General features: G+C 54.7%; 2 protein-coding genes, 1 long non-coding RNA gene and 1 other non-coding gene across 5 annotated transcripts; 1 reads left to right on the forward strand and 3 right to left on the reverse strand.

The window, feature by feature from the left end:
* Nucleotides 1-345: 345 nt before the first annotated feature.
* Nucleotides 346-7,438, reverse strand: FCGRT (Fc gamma receptor and transporter). 2 transcript variants are annotated; one of them, XM_025849945.2, is made up of 7 exons: nucleotides 7,341-7,406; nucleotides 6,282-6,365; nucleotides 5,519-5,770; nucleotides 5,157-5,432; nucleotides 1,567-1,836; nucleotides 945-1,061; nucleotides 346-663 (listed from the first exon to the last, which is right to left on the reverse strand). In XM_025849945.2, exons 2-7 carry the CDS (start codon nucleotides 6,349-6,351, stop codon nucleotides 584-586), a joined length of 1,065 nt encoding a protein of 354 aa, XP_025705730.1. In that variant the 5' UTR covers nucleotides 6,352-6,365; nucleotides 7,341-7,406; the 3' UTR covers nucleotides 346-583. The 2 variants fall into 2 exon arrangements, with proteins under 2 accessions (XP_025705730.1, XP_073742619.1); XM_073886518.1 differs by lacking the exon at nucleotides 5,519-5,770 and having other exon boundaries at nucleotides 7,341-7,438.
* A 6,620-nt stretch (nucleotides 7,439-14,058) lies between these two features.
* On the forward strand, nucleotides 14,059-16,658 carry LOC141371410 (uncharacterized). The gene is made up of 2 exons (XR_012376359.1): nucleotides 14,059-14,152; nucleotides 16,366-16,658. It is a non-coding gene; the product is annotated as an uncharacterized lncRNA (long non-coding RNA).
* On the reverse strand, nucleotides 15,354-17,869 carry RPS11 (ribosomal protein S11). The gene is made up of 5 exons (XM_025849697.2): nucleotides 17,711-17,869; nucleotides 16,872-17,003; nucleotides 16,602-16,677; nucleotides 15,961-16,090; nucleotides 15,354-15,539 (listed from the first exon to the last, which is right to left on the reverse strand). Exons 1-5 carry the CDS (start codon nucleotides 17,723-17,725, stop codon nucleotides 15,416-15,418), a joined length of 477 nt encoding a protein of 158 aa, XP_025705482.1. The 5' UTR covers nucleotides 17,726-17,869; the 3' UTR covers nucleotides 15,354-15,415.
* On the reverse strand, nucleotides 16,198-16,283 carry LOC112807317 (small nucleolar RNA SNORD35). Its single transcript, XR_003204052.1, has one exon. It is a non-coding gene; the product is annotated as a small nucleolar RNA SNORD35 (small nucleolar RNA).
* Nucleotides 17,870-20,190: the final 2,321 nt, after the last annotated feature.

Genomic DNA, 20,190 nt, shown 5'->3' on the forward strand with positions numbered 1-20,190 from the left:
TAAGAAAGAAGGGAACCAAGGGGCCAGAGGAGACAACCCCTTCCCTCAAAGAGGGAACAATGCTTCTCTTCCGCTCCACCCAAGGAGTCAGGTCAGACTCCAGCCAAGAATTCCTCAAAATGCGAGGTACCTTGTAGGCATCTGGTAAGTATCTGTGAAACTTATGAATGAAAAGACATGACTTGGTATATAAAATTGGCATATTCCACAACTGGCAAATGTTAGTCTCCAGAGAGATCTGAAGCCCAGGGCTTAGGCTCTTTATCCGCCCCCCCCCACACACACACACGTGTTCTCCTACCCCCGCCCCCCCGCCTAAAAGTTGAAATGATAAGAACACAATGATTCGGGCCCAAACTCGTGTTTATATGTGGAGGTGGGAAAGAGCCATGATCATCAGGAGGGGAAACTGAGGCAGGCCACAGGAGAAATCCAGAAGGTCATCGGGCCCAGGACTCTTTCTGGAGGCTCAGAAATACCAGGATTCCGGGAGGTCTCACAGCATGAAGGGGGCCTGACTACATTAGCTGGTGGTAGCCAGGGTGGAGGATGATCATCAGGCAGCTGAGAATGCATTTATATGCTAAGAGTCAGCATCCTTGGGCACACCAGGAGTGGGCAGGAGGGCCCCTTCATCGTCCCCACTGAGAGACATCCAAGGGGCTGAGGGAAGAGGAAGGGGGGGCGGGTCGTGAGAATCTCTGAAATCTTCTGGGTTCCTGACTGCCCCTCCCCCACGTGTGTCTGTCTGTCTGTCTTTCCCAGTCTCTGCCCTACTCCACAGGTTTCTGTCCTCCGAGCTTCTGTTTCCTCCCTCCAGTCTCCCCACTCCCCGGGTCTCTGTTTCTTTCCGTCTAGATCCGCCCCCCCCCAGGTCTGTGTCTCCCTCTCCTTGGGGGTTTCTGTCCCTCTCTCTGAGTTCTTTCCCTCTTCCAGCTCCACACCTGGCAGCCCCTTTCTCATCCTCCTCCACAGCAGAGCTCCTCCTGCAGCCACTGCCGTGAGCAGTAAGAAGCCGACGACGATCCCAACCACTGGCACCGAGGATTTGGCTGGTGATTCTGCAGCCAGAGAATGACGTGAGATGCTGAGGGGACCCACCAGCCCATCTGAGTCAGCGCAGGAGCCTGGGGGTTCTCAGTCCCTCCCAACCTCAGCGACCCCAGCATCAGGTTTTGGGGAATGGGTGTGGACAGAGGGCACGCCAGTCAGCTGATGTTCTAGGTCTGTGCAGAATGCTCCCACATCGCATAGAAGAGCCAGCCACAGCAAGATGGGTCCCAGTCACACTGGCCGAGGGACCCGTAGCAGCAAGGGTGCGTGGTATTGTGACTCGGAGAGGCAGGGCCGGCACAGAGCAGTAGAAGGGCTGATTCACAGAGGAGTGGCAGTGGCTGAGCAATACACGGTCAGTCTTAGTGACGGCGGCTAGCGGCAGACAACGAATGATCAGGCTAGCAGCAGCAAGAGGGAAGGCGGTCAGACTCAGGGAGGACTGGCAGCAGCGGGGTGGAAGGACGAAAGGCGCCCAGAGACAAGGAGTACCACCGCGCGGTGGGCCCTCACCCAGCTCCACAGTGAGGGGCTGCGGCAGCCCCGCGTGCTGCACCAGGCAGCAGTAGTGATGCTCGTCGCCACTTTTGACTGTCAGCGAAGACCAGGCGTGGAAGGAGCCGTCGCCATTAGGGCCAAGGTCACCTTCACCAGAGCCGGCGGCCAGCCCGTTGCGCAGGAATCGCAGTTGTAGCTCCGGGGGATAGAAGGAGAAAGCACTGCAGGTGAGCACAGAAAAGCCGGGGCTGCCAGGTCGGGCCTTCAGGCGCATGGAGGGCGGCTCTGCAGACAAACAGGCAGACAGACCTAAGCCCGAAGCCCACGAACCCCTGGGGCCAGACCTAGTGAGGGCCGGGGAAGGACATAGAGAGGCCTCCATTCCTCCCACCATACCCAGCAGGCCCCACCATGTGCCCTGCACTGTGCTGAGCCTGGAGGATATAGTGGCAAAAGTAAAGGGAGCTTCCTGAGGGGACAGAGACCCCACCTATCCACAGTGAGGGTATCTACCCCTCATCCATTCCTTCCTACAAGAGACACATACTGAGCATCAACCGTGTGCCAGACACTCTAATAGGTGCCCGGGACACAGCAGTGAACAAGACAGACCAAACTCCCTGTCTTTGGGGAGCCTAGGTGGCTCAGTTGGTTAAGCATCTGCCTTCGACTCAGGTCATGATCCCAGGGTCCTGAGATCGAGTCCCGCATCGGGCTCCCTGCTCCGCGGGAAGCCTGCTTCTCCCTCTCCCACTCCCCCTGCTTGTGTTCCCACTCTCGCTGTGTCTTTCTCTGTCAAATAAATAAATAAGATCTTAAAAAAAAATGATAGTAAGCAGATATTATGAAAAATACCATACCAGCGCATTTGAAACTTAAACGAACTGGACAAATTCCTAGGAAATGCAACCTTTCAAAACTGACACAAGAAGAAATAAAAAACTTGAGTAGTCCTATAATGATTTAACAATTTTTAATCCATAATTTAAAACTTTCCAAAAAATAAAAGTCCAGGTCCAGGTGACGTCATTGGTGAATTTTTAAAACAAACAAAAACAAATAACACATCTACATCTAATTTGGGAAAGAAGGCTCCACTGCAATTCAGTGGAGGAGACAGGATGGTGGTCTTGCAACAAAGGAAGCTGGGTCAACTGGAGATCCACAAGTGACAAATAACCTTGACCCCTTACCTCACACCGTCATACACAATTAACTCAAGATGGATTTACAGTTACATATAAAAGTTACTTATCAACCAAGCTTCTAGAAGGCCTAGAAGAATACCTTCATAGCTTTGGGAGAGGAAAGATTTCCTCAAGAGAACACACACAAAGCTACATACAAAAGATGGATGGATTGATCTTCATTATAACTAAGAACTTTTGGGGGCGCCTGGGTGGCTCAGTCATTAAGCATCTGCCTTCGACTCAGGTCATGATCCCAGGGTCCTGGGATCAAGCCCTGCATCGGGCTCCCTGCTCTGCAGGAAGCCTGCTTCTCCCTCTCCCACTCTCCCTGCTTGTGTTCCCTCTCTCGCTGTCTCTCTCTCTGTCAAATAAATAAATAAAATCTTAAAAAAAACAAAAACAAAACTAAGAACTTTTGTTCATCAAACAGTTTCATCAAGAGAATGAAAAGACAAGCTGCACACCAGGAAAGGTTATTTCCAATAGAACCACCTGACATAGCCAAAAGACTCATATCCAGAATATATTAAGAACTCTAATAAGAAAAAGAGATAAAAACTCCTATTTAAAAATGGGCAAAACACTCAAACAACCACTCCAAAAGAGTGGACGCTCAACTGGTCAATAGTGCAAAAAAGTACCCTGTCACTAGTCATCAACTCATTTACCTGAAATTTTTTAAGGATTCATTTATTTTGGGGGAGAGGGGTAGAGGGGGGGAGAGAGAGAATTCCAAGCTGACTCCCCGCTGAGCACGGAGCCTGATGTGGGGCTCAATCCCACAACCCAGAGATCACAACCTGAGCCGAAACCAAGAGTCGGAGGCTTAACCAACTGAGACACACACGCCCCCTCATTGATCTGATTTTGCCAAATCATGTCTACGATTATCATTTATCATCAGAGAATTGAAAAACGCATCACAATAAGAAACCACCACACACCCACCAGAATGCTTCAAATTCAAGACAGACAATATCAAATTTGGCAAGTCTGTGGAGCAACTGGAGTTCTCACACACAGCTGGTGGGATTATGAAATGGGTTCAACCCCTTTGAGAAAAGTGTTTAGCACTACCTACTAAAGCTAATGTGGGGCCTACACCACCATACTCAAACGAGCACATGCTCACAGTCATCTGAAATTCAAAATCACGCAACGCCACGGTGATAAAAATCGGGTCAGTTGTTGCCCTTGAGAGGTATGGAATGGGAGGGGACACAAGAAGTCTTGCGGGGTGCTGGAAATGTTCTAGATCTTGGTACGCAGGTACATGGGCATCCATTAAACTTAATCAAGCCATATACTTTAGGTAGGTGAGTTACACCTCAATAAAAAAGAAAAAACAAAGACACTATAGTGAATCAATGGACATAACAATGGCATGGGATACAGTAATGGGGGTCATGTTGGGGCACACTTTAAGCAGGGTGACCAGGGAGGGCCCTGCTGAAGAGCTGACATCCAAGGTCAAACCTACAGCATGAGAAGGACCCAGTCATGGCAGGATCCCAAGGAAGAGAACTGCAAGCAGAGGGAACAGCAGGTGCAAAGGTCCTGAGGAGGACAAGAACCTGACACTTGGAGGAAGGGGTGAGAAAGCCAGCATGGCTGGGGTGTTGTGAAATTATAGTGACAGAAAGCAGCCAGGCCCAGCCACCTGTGGGGATTGTAGGCCACGGAACAGAGATTGCATTGTAGTGTAAGACTAGAGAAAAGTTAATGGGGGCAGTTTTAGGCAGTGGCAGGCTAGGAGCTCATTTATGTTTTAAAACACTCCTCTGACTGCTAGGTAGAGGATGGTCTGTACTGAGGGCCAGGATGGAAGCTGTGATTGCAAGACAGGGACACTGAGGACAAAAGAGCTCTAATTCCAGCCCCTGAGAATCCCCCGGACACGCGCAGAAGTAGAGCTGGGGTGTTTTGGTGCTATAACGGGAGTCACACAAGGCATCGTGGGGATCCAAAGGAGCTAAGTGAAAAGCCTCCTGGGCCACAGAAAAATCTCCCCGGCTGCTATACCAGAGGAACCGACGGAGAAGGGCAGAGGTGGAGAAATGCGAGGGCTGGTGTAGGCTCGAGGAACTCTGGGTGAGCCTGTCGGGCTGAGCGAAGCAGATGGAGGCTGAGGAGAGGGACAGAGACCACGGCGCTTGGGGTCTCCAGGCCAGGCTGAGGAACTTGAAATGTGTCCAGAGGTCTCTGAGAGCCAGGGGAGGGCTGTGAGCAGGAGCGGAGTGGGGGCAGCTTTGGGTGTAGAAAGACCCTCTGGGACATGTCCGGGAGGAGCTGCAGTGGGGAGGGTGGAGGCCAGGAGGCCAAGGAAGAGGCTGCGGGAAGACGGTGAGGCCTACGGTGGGGGTGTGGGAATGGAGAGATCCATGGGGATGAGGGAGTCTTCTGGAGGCTGCTCACCCTTCCACTCCAGGTTTCCACGGCCCCTCTCCAGATGCCCCAGCAGCCGCTGGGGGCAGGAGTTGAGCAGAAAGGTCCTCTCCTTGCTGACCGCCCCGGCCTGTTGCATCCACGTCTTACGGATGGTCTCAGTCTCGGGCCAGTCCCCATTCCACGTGCCCAGCTTGGGGTCGAAATTCATGAAATCCTCGCCGTTCAGAGCAAACTTGGCCACAGGCACCGAGGCGTTGTCAGGGCCCAACTCACAGCCCAGCAGGCCCTGCAGGGTGTAGGTTCCTGGGGTGCCCACATACAGGTAAGCAGGACCCAGGAGCAGGGGCCCCGGCCCCTCCGCGCTCAGACCCCGGGGGTCCTGGTCTTACCTCCTTCCCCCAAGGCTCTGAGACCTTCAAGAAAGAGCTCCTGCTTATTCCTCAGGTCTGTCGTCTCTTTCTCCCAATACCAGGAGACCTGGTTTTCCCAGACCCAAGCCCCGCATGGATCAGCCTGGGCCCGCAGGTTATTGTAGCTCAGGTACTGCTGGGGACCGAGCCATCCGGATACCCAGAAGGCCGGAGTCCCAGGGGCAGGAGAGGACACCGCCGTGAGGTGGTACAGGAGGGAGAAATGACTGTCTGCCGGAGGGAGACCGAGATGGAGAGAGCAGATGGGGGGAGAGCCTAGACTGGCAGGACAGACACCCTGAAAGGGAAAAGACTCAGCCCCAAAGAGCAAGGACGGACCCAGAGAGAGGGAGACAACCTTGGGGGCTGGGGGGCGGACACGGGACGCAGAGAGGAAAGGGACAGACTGGGGGGACAGACCCAGAGAGAGGGGGACAGGTTTGGTGGGGGGCAGACTTCGAGAGGAGAAGGGCGGATCCAGAACGTGGAGGACAGACTGGGGGTGGGGGTGGGGTGGGAGAGACAGAGTGGGAGGGGGACAGACCCAGAGTGGGGGGGGACAGACTCAGAGAGAAGCGAACAGGGGGCCCGCAGACGCAGACACCGAGGGAGGAAGAACAGTAATAAGCGCCGCTAGGCGAAGGAGGTCGGGCCCGCCCGAGGGAAACCTCAGATTTCGCTTCCCTCGCCCCTTCCCGGCCGCCGGCGCCTCCCTCCTACCCGGCAAGCCGCGGCCCCTCACCTGCGCGCAGTGTCGGCAGCAGGAAGAGCAGCAAACCGAGCCCCCAGGGCCGAGGCCGGGGGACCCCCATCCTGAGCGGGAGACCTGGGGCGGGAGGGGGCGCGTGACTGCTCCGACCCCCGCCCCGCCCCCGCCTCCCCCAGCTCCCGAGGGCCTCGGCCAGCACGCACACCCGCGCCTGGGGGCCCCGGGGCTCCGCGACCGAGGCTGGCCACCCTGCCCTCCTCCCCGGTGAACTTTCACCCCTTCATTTGTTCCCTTTGGGTTAATTAATTACAGAGCCTGGATAGGCTGAGAGTTCTGTCTCGGAGCCCGGCCCCGCCTCTTCCACCTCCCTCAGACCCTGGAATCCGAGTCCCAGCCCCTCCTCCTCAGACTGGGGAGCTCCGGCCCTCAGCCCCTCCTCCCTCAGACCCTGGAGTCCAGGCCCTCAGCCCCCTCCTTTCTGAGACCCAGAGTCCAGGGCCTCCAGCCCCTCCTCTCTCAGACCCGAGAGTCCCTGCCCCCGGGCCCCTCCTTTCGCAGACCCGGGAGTCCAAAGCCCCCAGCCCCCTCCTCCCGCAGACCTGGGAGTCCAGACCCACAGCCCCTCCTCCCTCAGACCCAGGAGTCCTCACCCCCAGGCCCTTCCTCCCTCACACCCAGGAGTCCAGGGTCTCCAGCCGCTCCTCCCTCAGACCCGAGGGTCCCTTCCCCCGGACCCCTCCTTCCCCAGATCCAGAAGTCCAAAGCCCCCATGCCCCTCCTTCTTCAGGCCGAGGAGTCCAGGGCCTCCAGCCCCTCCTCCCTCAGACCCGGGAGTCCAGACCCCCAAGCCCCCTCCTCTCTGAGACCCAGGGGTCCGGGCCCCCAGCCCCTCCTTCCCCAGACCCAGGAGTCCAAGTCCCCAGCCCTCTCCTCCCTCAGGCCGAGGAGTCCAGGCCCCCCACACCCAACCCCGGCCCCCCACACCACTCCTCCCTCAGACCCGGAGTGCAGGACCCCAAACCGCTCCTCCCTCAGATCCAGGAGTCCCGGCCCCGCCAATCCTCCCTCGGCCTGGGCCCCAGCTCTGCTCACAGCGGCGAAGTTCCCTTCCAGCCTGCAGCCCTAGCTGGCTCCCGTGACTGGAGACCCCAGTTCCTCTCTCACATCCTGTCCGGAGACTGCTCCCTGACTTCAGGAATATCCAACCCCGCCCCCCAGCTGCAGGGCACACCCCAGGCCCGGCGCCCAGCCTCTCTGAGTATTTGTCTCTGCCTCTCTTGAAACATTTTCTTTGTTTCTTTTCTTTTTGGTCTCTCTCTCTGTTGCTCCCTGTTTTCTTATTTTGAGGGTGTCAGCCACCCAGCGATTCAGGATGAAGTTGAGAGCCCAAGACTGTCAGAGTCCAAATTTGGAGGTTTCAGGGGGTCCCCTTCTTACCTCATTGTACAATCTCCCCCACCTCTCACCCCTTCACCAGCTCTTGCTACACAGTGCAAGTTCTCCGGACACCTTCTAAATTTCCTTCTTGGACCCCGTCCCCTAAGTGTCCCCTTAAAATACCCTTACAGTTCTTTAGTATCTTCTGATACAGCCTAAATAACATAGTCCCAAGATATATACTGCTCACAGGCTTAGAGGCCCCCTCCAGTCCCCTGCCCCAGCCCACGCTGCGGCAACAATGCCTCCATTATACTGGAATGTTGTACATATAGAGAGAGACTTATTTTAAGGAATTGGCTCATGTGATTGTGCTGGCTTAGCAAGTCTAAAATATGATAGGGGTGGTTGGCAGCCTGGGGAAAAGAGTTGCAGGTCAAGTCCCACAGCAGCAGGCTGGACAAACCAGGGAGAGCTGATCTTGCAGATGGAGTCTGATCGAAGGCAGTCAGCCCACTTAGGGGAGGTCGGTTTCGTCCTTCTATTCAGGCTCCAACTGATGGGCTGTAGCCCATCCACATTCTGGAAGTGTAGTCACTTTCCTCCAAGTCCCCTGACTTCAGTGGAAGTCTCATCCCAAAACACCCTCACAGAAACATCCAGAGTAATATTTGACCCAACATCTGGGGCCTGGGGTCCAGCCAAGTTGATACATGAAATTAACCGTGACACATGGTAAATCTCTGTTCGACTTAGTGAGGAGCCTGTAAGATCCACCCTGAGGGCCTCTAATGCTGCCGAAGGAACCTCTGTTCATGCCCCACAAATCCTATTAGAGCACCCTCAGTTCTTTCCTTTTTTTTTTTTAAAGATTTTATTTATTTGAGAGAGAGAGAATGAGAGAGAAAGCACATGAGAGGGGGGAGGGTCAGAGGGAGAAGCAGACTCCCCGCTGAGCAGGGAGCCCGACGTGGGACCGGAGCCCGACGTGGGACCGGAGCCCGACGTGGGACTGGAGCCCGACGTGGGACCGGAGCCCGACGTGGGACCCGATCCCGGGACTCCAGGATCATGACCTGAGCCGAAGGCAGTCGCTTAACCAACTGAGCCACCCAGGCGCCCCCCTCAGTTCTTTCCTAAAATACTCTGAGGAACCCGCCGTGCCCAGTTGTCCCCTCTGCATCCCAAGGGATGTGGCTATGTGTCTAGGGGACCATTCCAGCAGCCCCGGGGCTCTCATTTTAAAGGCCTCAGGACCAAAAACAAGTGAAGTAAATAATAAAATAAAGGCTCCAGGTCCCTCCTGTGATGTTTCTTGGACCCTGGTATAAAAGGGCCAATGTCTTGGGCACCTGGGTGGCTCAATCGCTGAGTGTCTGCCTTTGGCTCAGGTTATGACCCCAGGGTCCTGGGATCGAGCCCCGCATCGGGCTCCCTGCTCCGCGGGGAAGCCTGCTTCTCCCTCCCCCACTCCCCCTGCTTGTGTTCCCTCTCTGGCTGTGTCTCTCTCTGTCAAATAAATAAATAAAATCTCACAAAGTGGGGGCACTGTCTTGTGACAGTGTCCCCCAGGACCCTGCTTTACTTTCCCTTGGAGCCTGGAAACCATTGCCCTGGGGCCCCAATAACGAGCTTTAGTGCCGTGTCCCTGGTGTTCTGCAGGACCATGGCCAGAGGCCCCTACTTGGCCCCTGGTCTCTGATATCTCAGATCCCCACCCTCATGCCCTTTGGGTCTCCTGACAGAATCCTGAGGCCCAGCAATAACGTCTGCAACAGCTTCTGCTAATCTCTCTCTCAGAATCGGCCACCCCACCCCTGGGATCCTGCTAAACCAGTCCTGAGCCCTCACCCTGGTGTGACCCCAGAGGGGCCTCAGCCCCTGGCCCTTCTCTCCCTCTAGACATTCCTGCCAGCAACAAATCTCCTGCATTTGCATTTCTCAGGGACTTGCTATCAGGCCCTTCCCATGTCTCCTCGCCAGCTAGACTGTTCCTCCCTCACCCAGGAGAGAACCACCCTCAAGGGACCCCATTATAAAGGGGCCCTGAGGTCTTGTTACGTGGCTCTGTGTCTCCTCTTTAGGTCCCCTGGGTCCTACTTTACTGGTTAAGACACCCCCCTCCCCCAGGGATCTTCTCTATAGCATAGGTTCCTAGATAACGCCACTAGAGCCCTGGGGACAAGCCCTTGGGTTCCTGCCACCGCGCTCTGGGACTCTAGTGCATTGTCCCTGGGGCCTTCCATACTGCTCACATCTTGCCCAACTGTCCTTCAGCTCCCGCTTTACCCCCTCTCTGGGTATCTGACGCCTCTGGGTGTCCTCAGTCCTGCCACAATGTCCCATCAGCTGTCATTGCAACACCTCTCAGGACCCTACTCTAATATTCACTGGGTCCTGCTGAAAAGTCCTTTGGTTCCTGATAAAGGGTCCCCAGGACCTGGGTACTCTCCCCCTGAGCACTCTTTTTTTTTTTTCAAAGATTTTATTTATTTATTTGAGAGAAAGAATGAGAGAGAGAGAGAGCACATGAGAGAGGGGAGGGTCAGAGGGAGAAGCAGACTCCCCGCTGAGCAGGGAGCCCAATGAGGGGCTCAATCCCAGGACCCTGGGATCGTGACCTGAGCCGAAGGCAGATGCTTAACTGACTGAACCACCCAAGTGCCCCACGCTGGCTCTTTCTTAAGGCTCCGGGGGAGAATCCGTTTCTGTGCCTTTTCCAGCTTCTAGAAGCTACCCGCATTCTCTGGCTCATGGCCCCTTCCTCCAGCTTCAAAGCCAGCAGAACAGCAACTGCTCTCCTTTCTGACCTCTGTGTGTGTGTGTGGCCATCCGTCCTCAAATCTCTCTCTGGCTCTGATCTTCCCACCTCCCTCTTATTTTTTTTATTAATTTTTAAAAAGATTTCATTTATTTATTTGACAGAGAGAGACACAGCGAGAGAGGGAACACAAGCAGGGGGAGTGGGAGAGGGAGAAGCAGGCTTCCCGCGGAGCAGGGAGCCCGATGCGGGGCTCAGTCCCAGGAGCCTGGGATCACGACCCAAGCCGAAGGCAGCCACCTAACAACTGAGCCACCCAGGTGCCCCTAATTAATTTTTATTAAACATGAGAAGTAATGCTTTTCTCAGCCTGTTTGGGGTGCAAACCCACAATGGTGGTGTTGTTAGTGTCATATTCTACCCAGCTGAACTAACCAGCCAGTCACTCAGCCCCTGCCTCCCTCTTATAAATATGCTCAGGATTACATTGGTCCCCTGGATAATCCCAGATCATCTCCCCATCTCAAAATCCTGAATTTAATCACATCTGCAAAATCCCTTTTATCATAGGAAGTAACATATTTGCAGGTTTGGGGGGATTAGGGCATTCACCTTTGGGGGACCACTATCCAGCCTACCACAGTCAGGAAGGACGCCCTTCCTTGTTCCTATTAGAATATCCCCCTTCTGATCTCTCCCGGGGCTTGGCAATGAGGACTCCAGTCTGCCAGAACATTCCCCATAATGTCCCTCCTTCCTGCTACAACAGAGAAAGCCCTCAGGGTCGCTTAGTACCCACTGGGAGTCCTTTCTAGGTGTACTGGGGTCCTGTTATGTCTTCAGGGGCTATTTACAGCATCTGCTGGCTGTCCCTTCTCATAGTCCCAGGGTCCAACTCTAACGATCCTGCCTGTGCCCTCCAGAGCCCCTAGGCTCCTGCTATCATTTCCCCAGGGGCCCACTATAAAGAAGATAAAGCCCATGGCAGGACCAGTTACGTAATTTGCGGGGCTTGGGGCAAATGAAAATGTGGGGCCCCTTGTTCCAACCACAAGACAGTTCGAGCAGAGCATTGAACCATTGAACCCAGCGTGGGTCCCTTCTGAACCACGTCCATGAAGCCGCGTTGGCCCTGGGAACTGTGTACTCTGATCGGCCCCACGCCTTAACATCTGCCCCTCCCCTCTGCACCTGCACCATTGCGCCCCCTACTGCCTCCATGAGGCAATCACACCTGAGTTCAAAACTAAACCTCCCTCTTCCTCTGCTTCTCTGAGCCCTGGTTTCCTTATCTGTAAAGTGGGAATAACGATCCTGCCGACCTCAGGGGGAGGCTTCAACGAGTCAAGGGTTGAGCATGGGGCACATGGTAGGACAAAGTAGTAACATTTGTTCCCCTTAATGTGCCCCCCCCCGAATCCTGCTGCTGTTAGGGTTCCAGGGATCTCAGACACCGGGGCCCGGATCTGTCTTGCTCCCTCTTGCATCCCCAGGGGCCAGCACAGTAAATACTGGTAGGATGAATGATGGCAAACCACGAATGACCCTGGGCTGGTTTGATATGCCCCTGAAACTCTTCTAGAATGGCTTTGGTGTCCTTGTTAGAACGTTCTCGCAGAATCTATGCTGTAGCTCTCTGTGATAACATATAATAGAGCTGGGACCTACCAGAATGTTGGATTCCCAGGGATTTCCCACGATGGGCTCGGGGCAGGGCCAAACTGTGGCAGCAGGGCGGCTCAAACACACGGGGAAGCTACTAAAATTCAAGTTCTCTTAGACTCCACTCACAGACCTCCGGACCGGGCCGGTCAAATGATTTCAGCTTCCTGCTGCTGTAAGTCCTGCTAGAGTAGAGTACCACGGGGGAGGCAACAATGATTGCCAGGGTAGTTATCAGAATATTCCAGAGGCCTGCTGTGATAGGTGCGGGGCCATGATACATTATGACACCACCATGAGCTGCCCTGTTTTCATGTAATAGGCCTGACCCCTGCTGACATACATCTAGGACCCTGCTATGGAACTGTGCCTGCAGCTAATTTCTCTGAGAAAAATACAATGCCACTGGGACCTCCTACAGAGGCATTCAACAGAATATTCTAGAAGCATGCTAAAATAGACTCAAGGTCCCATGCCAGCTCGCCAGGGCTTGCTGTATTAGACGCTGGTTCCACAACCCTATAATGAACACTTCTGGGGCCCCCTGGCAAAGACTCTTGTCCTTGGGCCTTCCTGAAGGGACCCAGGGCATGTCACACTAAGCTACCTCAGGGCCTTTCTCTAATGGGCTCAGGGCTCTGGAAAAATTACTTCCATCAGAAGGTATCATTTACTAGAACTAGTTCTACTCCATTAACACACGTAACCATGGTTCATCCTCCAATGGGGGAGAGAGGCCAGAACCCATTTTACAGATTAGGAACCCGAGGCTCTGCGGTTGGCGGGGGTGGGGTGGGGTGACCTGCTAATGAGCAGCAGAGCTAGAAATCAAAACAGAGCCTGTGGTCATCATGTTTTCACTTGGAGGCATCTGCTTATGGTCCCTGCTTCTGGCTATTCCAAGCCTTGAGACCCAGGGCTCAGGCCTGCCTGTGAGAATGCGAGGATTTAACCTGGATCTCTTTACTCCACTAAACACGTATGGAACGCTTACAACTTGTCCACGGGCTGGGGCTCACATTCCAGTGGTTAGTAGGTAAACAAATATGCTGTATCACTCGGGATTTGTACAATAAACGTATAAACATACAAGGAATGGGCTTCACCTGTCTCTGTAGGGCAATAAAGCCAGGAGGGGTGGTTGGGAGGACTGGAGGTTTTGCCAGACGGAAAGAGGCTGGTGAGCATTACAGCCGAAGGCAGTGAAGGAGGGAGCCAGGTGGACACCGGAGCTGAGAGCTTCCAGGCAGTGGGCACAGCCAGTGCGAAGGCTCAGAGGAGGGAGCAGGTCTGGTGGGCGCTGGCTGGCCGAGCCAAGAGGGAAGAGCGCTGAGGGGGGCAGAGGGCAAGCGCTGAGGCTGTGATGGACCTAGGAATGGTCTCTGGCTGTCACTTGACTCTAAAAAGGATAGACACTGTGGTCACCTCCCTCCAGGCACAAGTGGCGTGACCCCAGGCCGTCTCTCCTTGGTCTTTACCACCTGACCCACCAGGCCCAGCAGAGGTGTCCCCCAACATATACCAGGCAGATGCCCCACCGGTGACTAGGTAACCTAATGCGGTGGGGGGCCAAGGAGACACCCCAACCACCACTGACTGGGAGGGAACAGGGGAGCTGGGCTGCTGTTGTCAACAGGGCAGCCCCACCCCAAACGGAAACACCTGTGGTGGGGGGGGCTCTGGGAGCAACCTCAGAGCCCTTTCTGGGTCCCGGTCCCCTTCTGCAGGGTCCCTGCCCTCTAGCACGGGGTGGGGCGGGCTTGCAGGCTGAAAATCCGGGGCGGTGCCCCCTTCTGACCTGTCCCTGCCCCTTCCTGCCCCCTTTGATGCGGCCCCACTTCCTCTGGCAGGAACCCCCGCCCTCACTGGGTCTGGGTAAAAAGGAGCAGCAGAGCTGGTCCAGAGGCAGCGCCCCTGGAGGCAGCAGCTCCTCTCCTCTCGGCCCTGTCTCCCAACCCTTGTACCAGTGCTGTGCCTCAGTCCCTGGTACAGGCATGGGGGGCAGGGACCTGGGGACCCCAGCAGCACCAGCCCCAAGGGGTGAAGTCAGCAGGTGACCCCAGCACCTCCCTCTGTGCCTCCATCTCCGCCTGCTGCGGCTCAGGTGAGGGTCTCTCCAGATTCTAGAAGTCAGCGCCCCCCCTTCCTGCTGCCTTGCTGACCCCCAGGTTTATCATCTTGAACTTGATTTCCTGCTCAAGGTCCGTCGGGTCTTGCTCTGAAATCTGAGTCTGTTACTACCTGTGGTCTCCGACCTTGCTCAGAGTCCAGCTGAGCCCTCTGTCCTTCTCTCTGTAACTGATCCTCAAGGTCCCTCTCCTTCCCCCCGCCCCGTTTTTCTTAGACAGAATGTCTTCCACTCTTGGGGTCAGCCTGTCTCCCTTCCCCACATTTTCCCGACAGTCCAGGTCACCATTTGGCCATGTCAGAAAGCTCTTTCCCTGACCCTGTTCCCATTTCTCCCCTCCCCCAAGGCCACCCCGACCTGGTCAGTCTCCCTTCCAGGGGCTTCCTAACCCATGTCTGAGCAGCCTGCAACCGGGTGCTGCAGAGGTGGGTCCCAGGCTGGCTCCAGCTTGGCCTGAGATGAGAGGCGCCTTCAAAGCCAACTTTCTTGGATTTTCAGGCCAAAGAAGTTTCTAGTACCTGAGTGAGACAGGAAGCTCAGCTACTCACTGAGGGGAGAACCTGCCCCCTCAGATGAGTTTGCTCGTCTGCAAAGGGGCATGGTGCTCGCTCAGGAAGGGGCAATGGGGCCTGGAGCTGGAGGGGATAGCTGCCTGGCTTCCCTGCCCCACCCCTCCACTGTCAAGGGAGAAAGGAAAGCCCAGGTTGAAGTCCAGACCCCTGTGGTTCAGAACCAGACAGCACAGGACTCTGCAAGCCCATCCACCCCCGCCTGCCTCACCACCTCCCCGCCCCAGCCAGGTCCAGAGGCGGCTGCCTCCCCCTCCCCCTCCCAAGGAGGCCAGAGGGCCTAGCCCGGAGCTGAGCGCGCGCAGGTGGCTACACCCTCACTCACTTCCTCCCCAGAGACTGGGGGTGGGGGGCACGCCCCAACGCCAGGTAGAAGGGCTTACTTTCCGACACCAAGAGGTGACATGGACCAAAGGGAGACCCAAAGAGGGGGGCAGTATCTTAATACAGGTTCGTATCTTCACCCAAAAATGAGAGGACAGGAAGGACGTGACTCCCAGCCCCACCCTTACATGGGGGTCCAGAGGATGAGAGAGAACCCCATCTTCTGCATCAACCCCATTCAATTCCCAGGAACATTCCCTCTGGCAAAGAAGCAGATACCCTGGGCCAGGCCCCTGGCTGGGAAAGTAACTTTATTTTCTTCAGGGGTGTGGACAGATGTCTCGTCTCAGAACTTCTGGAACTGTTTCTTGGTGCCAGCAGCCTTTGTGACTTTGAGCACGTTGAAACGCACAGTCTTGCTCAAGGGCCGGCACTCACCCACCGTGACGATGTCGCCGATCTGGACATCCCTGTGGAGGTGGGCAGGTGCTGTGTCACGAGCCTGACTGTCCCATGCACGCCACTAGAGCCTGAGGCCTCTCTGCTCTGGCCCCACCAAACCCCACCCAAGCCCCAGTTTCCAGTCCCACCTGCCCCCGGTCATTATTTATTGACCACAAACTGTCCAAGGCGCATAGAGAACACTCCAACGCTCTCAGGGATCTCTCGGGGCAGAAGACCTCCATCGATGCTCTCCACTTTGCACAGACTGGAGGCTCCTGAGGACATCTGCTTGGTTCCACCAGTCTCCTCACACCGTCTCCAACAGTTTACTACCCACACAGCAACCAAGGCGCCCCGTTAACCCTGGCCAGGTCCCCCATGTCACTCAGCCTCAGGGGCAGACCACCCCCTCCTCTGCCTGTGAACTTGTGGGCCCACCGTGCTCACCTGAAGCAGGGGGACAGGTGCACAGACATGTTCTTGTGGCGCTTCTCAAAGCGGTTGTACTTTCGGATGTAGTGGAGGTAGTCTCGGCGGATGACAATGGTCCTCTGCATCTTCATCTTGGTCACCACACCTGGGGGGAGGGGATGGATCATAGGTCAGCCCCTGGGGAAGGGGGGCTTTGCGCAGCCCAGAGCATGCTGGGAATTGGGAGCTGCCAAGGAAGGATCCCAAGCCCTGCTGCTGACATCAGCTGTGCCAAGTGGCTTTCTCAGCAGCGTCCGTGGTGGGCATCTGAAGACCGTTGTGAAAAGACATCATCTGCCAGTGCCCCCTGGAACCAGGAGTCTGCCCACCCCCTCCTCACCCAGGAATTCTTTTAAGATTTTATTTATTTATTCAACAGAGAGAGAGAGACAGCGAAAGCAGGAACACAAGCACAGGGAGAGGGAGAAGCAGGCTTCCCGCTGAACAGAGAGTCGGATGCGGGGCTCGATCCCAGGACCCTGGGATCAAGACCTGAGCTGAAGGCAGCTGCTTAACCGACTGAGCCACCCAGGCGCCCCCTCACCCAGGAATTCTGAGCATTCCCCAGCCCATCGGCCCTCAGACCCAGAAATCTGAACCCAAGCCCCCTCACTCACCAGAAAGAATCCGCCCTCGGATGGAGACATTACCAGTAAAGGGGCATTTCTTGTCAATGTAGGTGCCCTCAATGGCCTGAAAAAGGAAAAGAACGGAGTGAGCCTTGGAGCAAGCACTTCCTGAAATAATCGGGGGTGTGGCCTCAGGGACAGGTACTACATTTCCCACCAGGCCCTGGAGGAGCCAATCAGATGTGGCCGAGGTAATCCGGCGTGCGCACACGTGCAGGGACACAGGGGTCTCCTTCCTTCTGAGAGTAGCCCCCATACCTCCTTGGGCGTCTTGAAGCCCAGACCGATATTTTTGTAGTATCGCGGGAGCTTCTCCTTGCCAGTTTCTCCAAGCAGGACCCTCTTCTTATTTTGAAAGATGGTTGGCTGCTTTTGGTAGGCGCGCTCAGTCTAGGTGGATGAGCAGAAAGCTGGTGAGCCTGGAGCCGGCAACCTGGCCTGGAAACCTTCCCAGAAACCCCAGATCCCATCCTCTCCAGCATTTACTCCCCAAACGGCAGCCTCCCAAGCCTCCATAACTACCATCTAAAACACTCACCCCGAGTCTTGAGTTCAGACTCAACTCTGAACCAGGGTTTTCTTAAGCATTTACGCTCTAAAACACCTCCCATCACCTGCAGAACTCATTCCTTAAAACCCAGGCACACACAATCATTCCTCTAACAGCGTGGACACCTTTCAGCAACGATTACTCTCCAAGCCACAAGGACACCCACCCACGATTCTCTCCTTATATAATATATACGACTTCAGAAATAAATACCCAAACCACGGGCTTCCTGGATTAGCCCTTAGGGCTCAGTTCTCACAGGATTAACCCGATGGCCCAAGGCCTCCGGAAAACCACCCCGTTAAGTTTTAAGAAGATAACTCCTAAAAGGCTTGAGCCTCCACTAAACCCCACGCGGGGAGCCCCCAGGGCTTAGGAGGCGCTAATCTAGATTAATTCAAAGACACGCGCCCCCGAATTAATGCCTGGGAAATCGAGGCCGTCTGGCATTAGCCCCCAGACTGGGGCGCGGAGTCCTTCTCTCCGGGACGCGCCCCTGACGCCGAGGGTGGGCCCCGCAGCATCCGCGCCAACCCCGAGCCCGCACCTGAATGTCCGCCATCTTCCCGGCCGCCTCAAAAAAGGAAAGCCGGAAGGGCGTCCGGGTTTCCTTATCGACGGCACAGGGGCTAGGGAGGAAGTGACGAAGGGGGGCGGGAGCAGGGCTTGGGGCGGTGCCTCGGGAGCGACTGTGATTGACGGGCGGCCCAAACCCCGCACGGACGCGCCACAGGACCAAGGGCAGGGGGTGGAGAAGTGGCTGACGCCTTCTCGCGAAAGTCACGCCATGAATGCGCTGGGGTGCGCTAGTTCACGCTGGGAAGGCAAGGCCAGCCTTGAGCTCGCCTACGTTATCGCGAGAGTTATAGGGAGGCGGGCATGTGTCGGCGGAGCTAAGATCACGTGGGGTATGGAGACCGCGTGGCTGGGCTCCTGCAGAATTCAGACGGGATGTGGTGGCGGCGGCCATCTTTTTGCGGGGCGGCCAGCCAGAAGGTTTTAGGGGCGTGAGCCAGCGGCGCCGCCATCTTTGTGAGGGGCGGGCTTGACCACGAGTTATTTTCAAGTTTAATTAAGTTTGTTGTCCTTTATGTCCTGTTTCATCCCCAGACAATGGTTTAGTGAAAACAAACAAACAAAAAAGCAAAATAAAAAACCCTTCTGCTAGGGGGTGGGGGGATGGGTTAGCCTGGTAATGGGTATTAAAGAGGGCTCGTTCTGGGTGCCTGGGTGGCTCAGTTGGTTAAGTGACTGCCTTCAGCTCAGGTCATGATCCTGGAGTCCCGGGATCGAGTCCCGCATTGGGCTCCCTGCTCGGCGGGGAGTCTGCTTCTCCCTCTGACCCTCTTCCCTCTCGTGCTCTCCATCTCTCATTCTCTCTCAAATAAATAAATAAATTTAAAAAAAAAAAAAGAGGGCTCGTTCTGCGTGGAGCACTGGGTGTTAGGCTCAAACAATGAATATCATGGAACACTACACCAAAAACTAATGATGTAATGTATGGTGATTAACATAACAATAAAAATTTTAAAGGGGGAAAAAAAACCCCTTCTGCTGATTTTCTGTGGCCGCTGGCACTTCAAGTGTGTGTGAGACTGAGGACCTGAATTTTTAACTTTGTTTCATGTTATTAGATTTAAATTTACACAGCTACGTGGAACTAACGTCTACGGCCCTGAACGGTGCAGGTCTATAATTGGGTACTTTTTTTTTTAAGATTTTATTTAAAGATTTTATTTATTTATTTATTTATTTTTAAGATTTTACTCATTTGTTTGACAGAGACACAGCGAGAGAGGGAACACAAGCAGGGGGAGTGGGAGAGGGAGAAGCAGGCCTCCCACCGAGCAGGGAGCCCGATGCAGGGCTTGACCCCAGGACCCTGAGATCATGACCTGAGCTGAAGGCAGATGCTTATAACCAGCTTAGCCGACTGAGCCACCCAGGCGCCCTGTTATTTTATAAATTCTCAGAAAGCAAAGTCTTAGGAAGCAGACATTTAAATAAATTTTTTTAGATTCAACCGACAAAGAATTGCTTTCTAAGTTTCCAAACGGTCCCTCTCAATTTGTGTACTTATCCTGTAGCATGAGGCACTGGTGCACAGACCACATTTAAAGGGCCTTACTTTCTTGTGATGCCTCTTCCATTTTATGCTCTTCCTCTCCTCCTTCCTTGCTGCGTCTGAAACATGTAGATTCTTCTGGCCTTGGGACTATTCAACTTTGCTGTTCCTTCAATTGAATTCTTTGTTCAGTGCCTCACCTCTCAGGCTCCCGTGGAAACTATCCCCCAAGCTCCACAGTGGTGACACACTATGAAGAGGGTGAGGTTTCTGGGGCTCCCAGGTGGCTCAGTCGGTTAAGTGTCTGCCTTCCACTAGGATCACTATCCCAGGGTCCTGGGATCAAACCCCGGTCTGGCTGGTCAGCTTCTCCCTCTGCCTGCTCCCCCTACCCCCACCCCCTTGTGCTCTGTATCTCTCAAATAAATAAATAAAATCCTTTTTTTTAGGGCGCCTGGGTGGCTCAGTTGGTTAAGCGTCTGCCTTCGGCTCAGATCATGATCCCAGGGTCCTGGGATCGAGCCCCGCATCGGGCTCCCTGCTCAGCAGGGAGTCTGCTTCTCCCTCTGACCCTCTCCCCTCTCATGTTCTCTATCTCTACCATTCTCTCTCTCAAATAAATAAATAAAATCTTTTAAGATTTTTTTTATTTATTTATTTGACAGAGAGAGAGACAACACAAGCAGGGGGAGTGGGAGAGGGAGAAGCAGGCTTCCCACGGAGCAGGTAGCCTGATGCGGGGCTCGATCCCAGGACCCTGGGATCATGACCTGAGCCAAAGGCAGATGCTTAACCGACTGAGCCACCCAGGTGCCCCTTGAATACAATTTAAAACTCAGTTCTTCAGTCACCTTCTTCATTACGTCAAGTGCCCAGAAGCCAGGTGTGGCTTGCATATTAGAAAAGATTCAAAAAAATTTTTTTAAAGATTTTATTTATTTGAGAGAGAGAGAGAGCATGAG

This window comes from Callorhinus ursinus, unplaced genomic scaffold (genome assembly GCF_003265705.2).
Source record: "Callorhinus ursinus isolate GAN/ISIS: 27379988/994484 unplaced genomic scaffold, GSC_fseal_2.0 scaffold71, whole genome shotgun sequence".
Taxonomy (NCBI): Eukaryota; Metazoa; Chordata; class Mammalia; order Carnivora; family Otariidae; genus Callorhinus; species Callorhinus ursinus.

Bases quoted from the DNA above. Each gene is read 5' to 3' on its own strand.
- FCGRT (XM_025849945.2), bottom strand. From the start codon at position 6,351: ATGGGGGTCCCCCGGCCTCGGCCCTGGGGGCTCGGTTTGCTGCTCTTC. The intron at 5,771-6,281 runs GTGAGGGGCCGC...TCCCTCCGGCAG, and splicing joins GCTGCCGACACTGCGCGCAG to ACAGTCATTTCTCCCTCCTG. The intron at 5,433-5,518 runs GTAAGACCAGGA...TGGGCACCCCAG, and splicing joins CAGAGCCTTGGGGGAAGGAG to GAACCTACACCCTGCAGGGC.
- RPS11 (XM_025849697.2), bottom strand. The intron at 16,091-16,601 runs GTGAGTGAGGGG...CCCTCCCCCCAG, and splicing joins CCGAGGGCGGATTCTTTCTG to GTGTGGTGACCAAGATGAAG. The intron at 15,540-15,960 runs GTGAGCACGGTG...CCACCTCCACAG, and splicing joins CACCTGTCCCCCTGCTTCAG to GGATGTCCAGATCGGCGACA.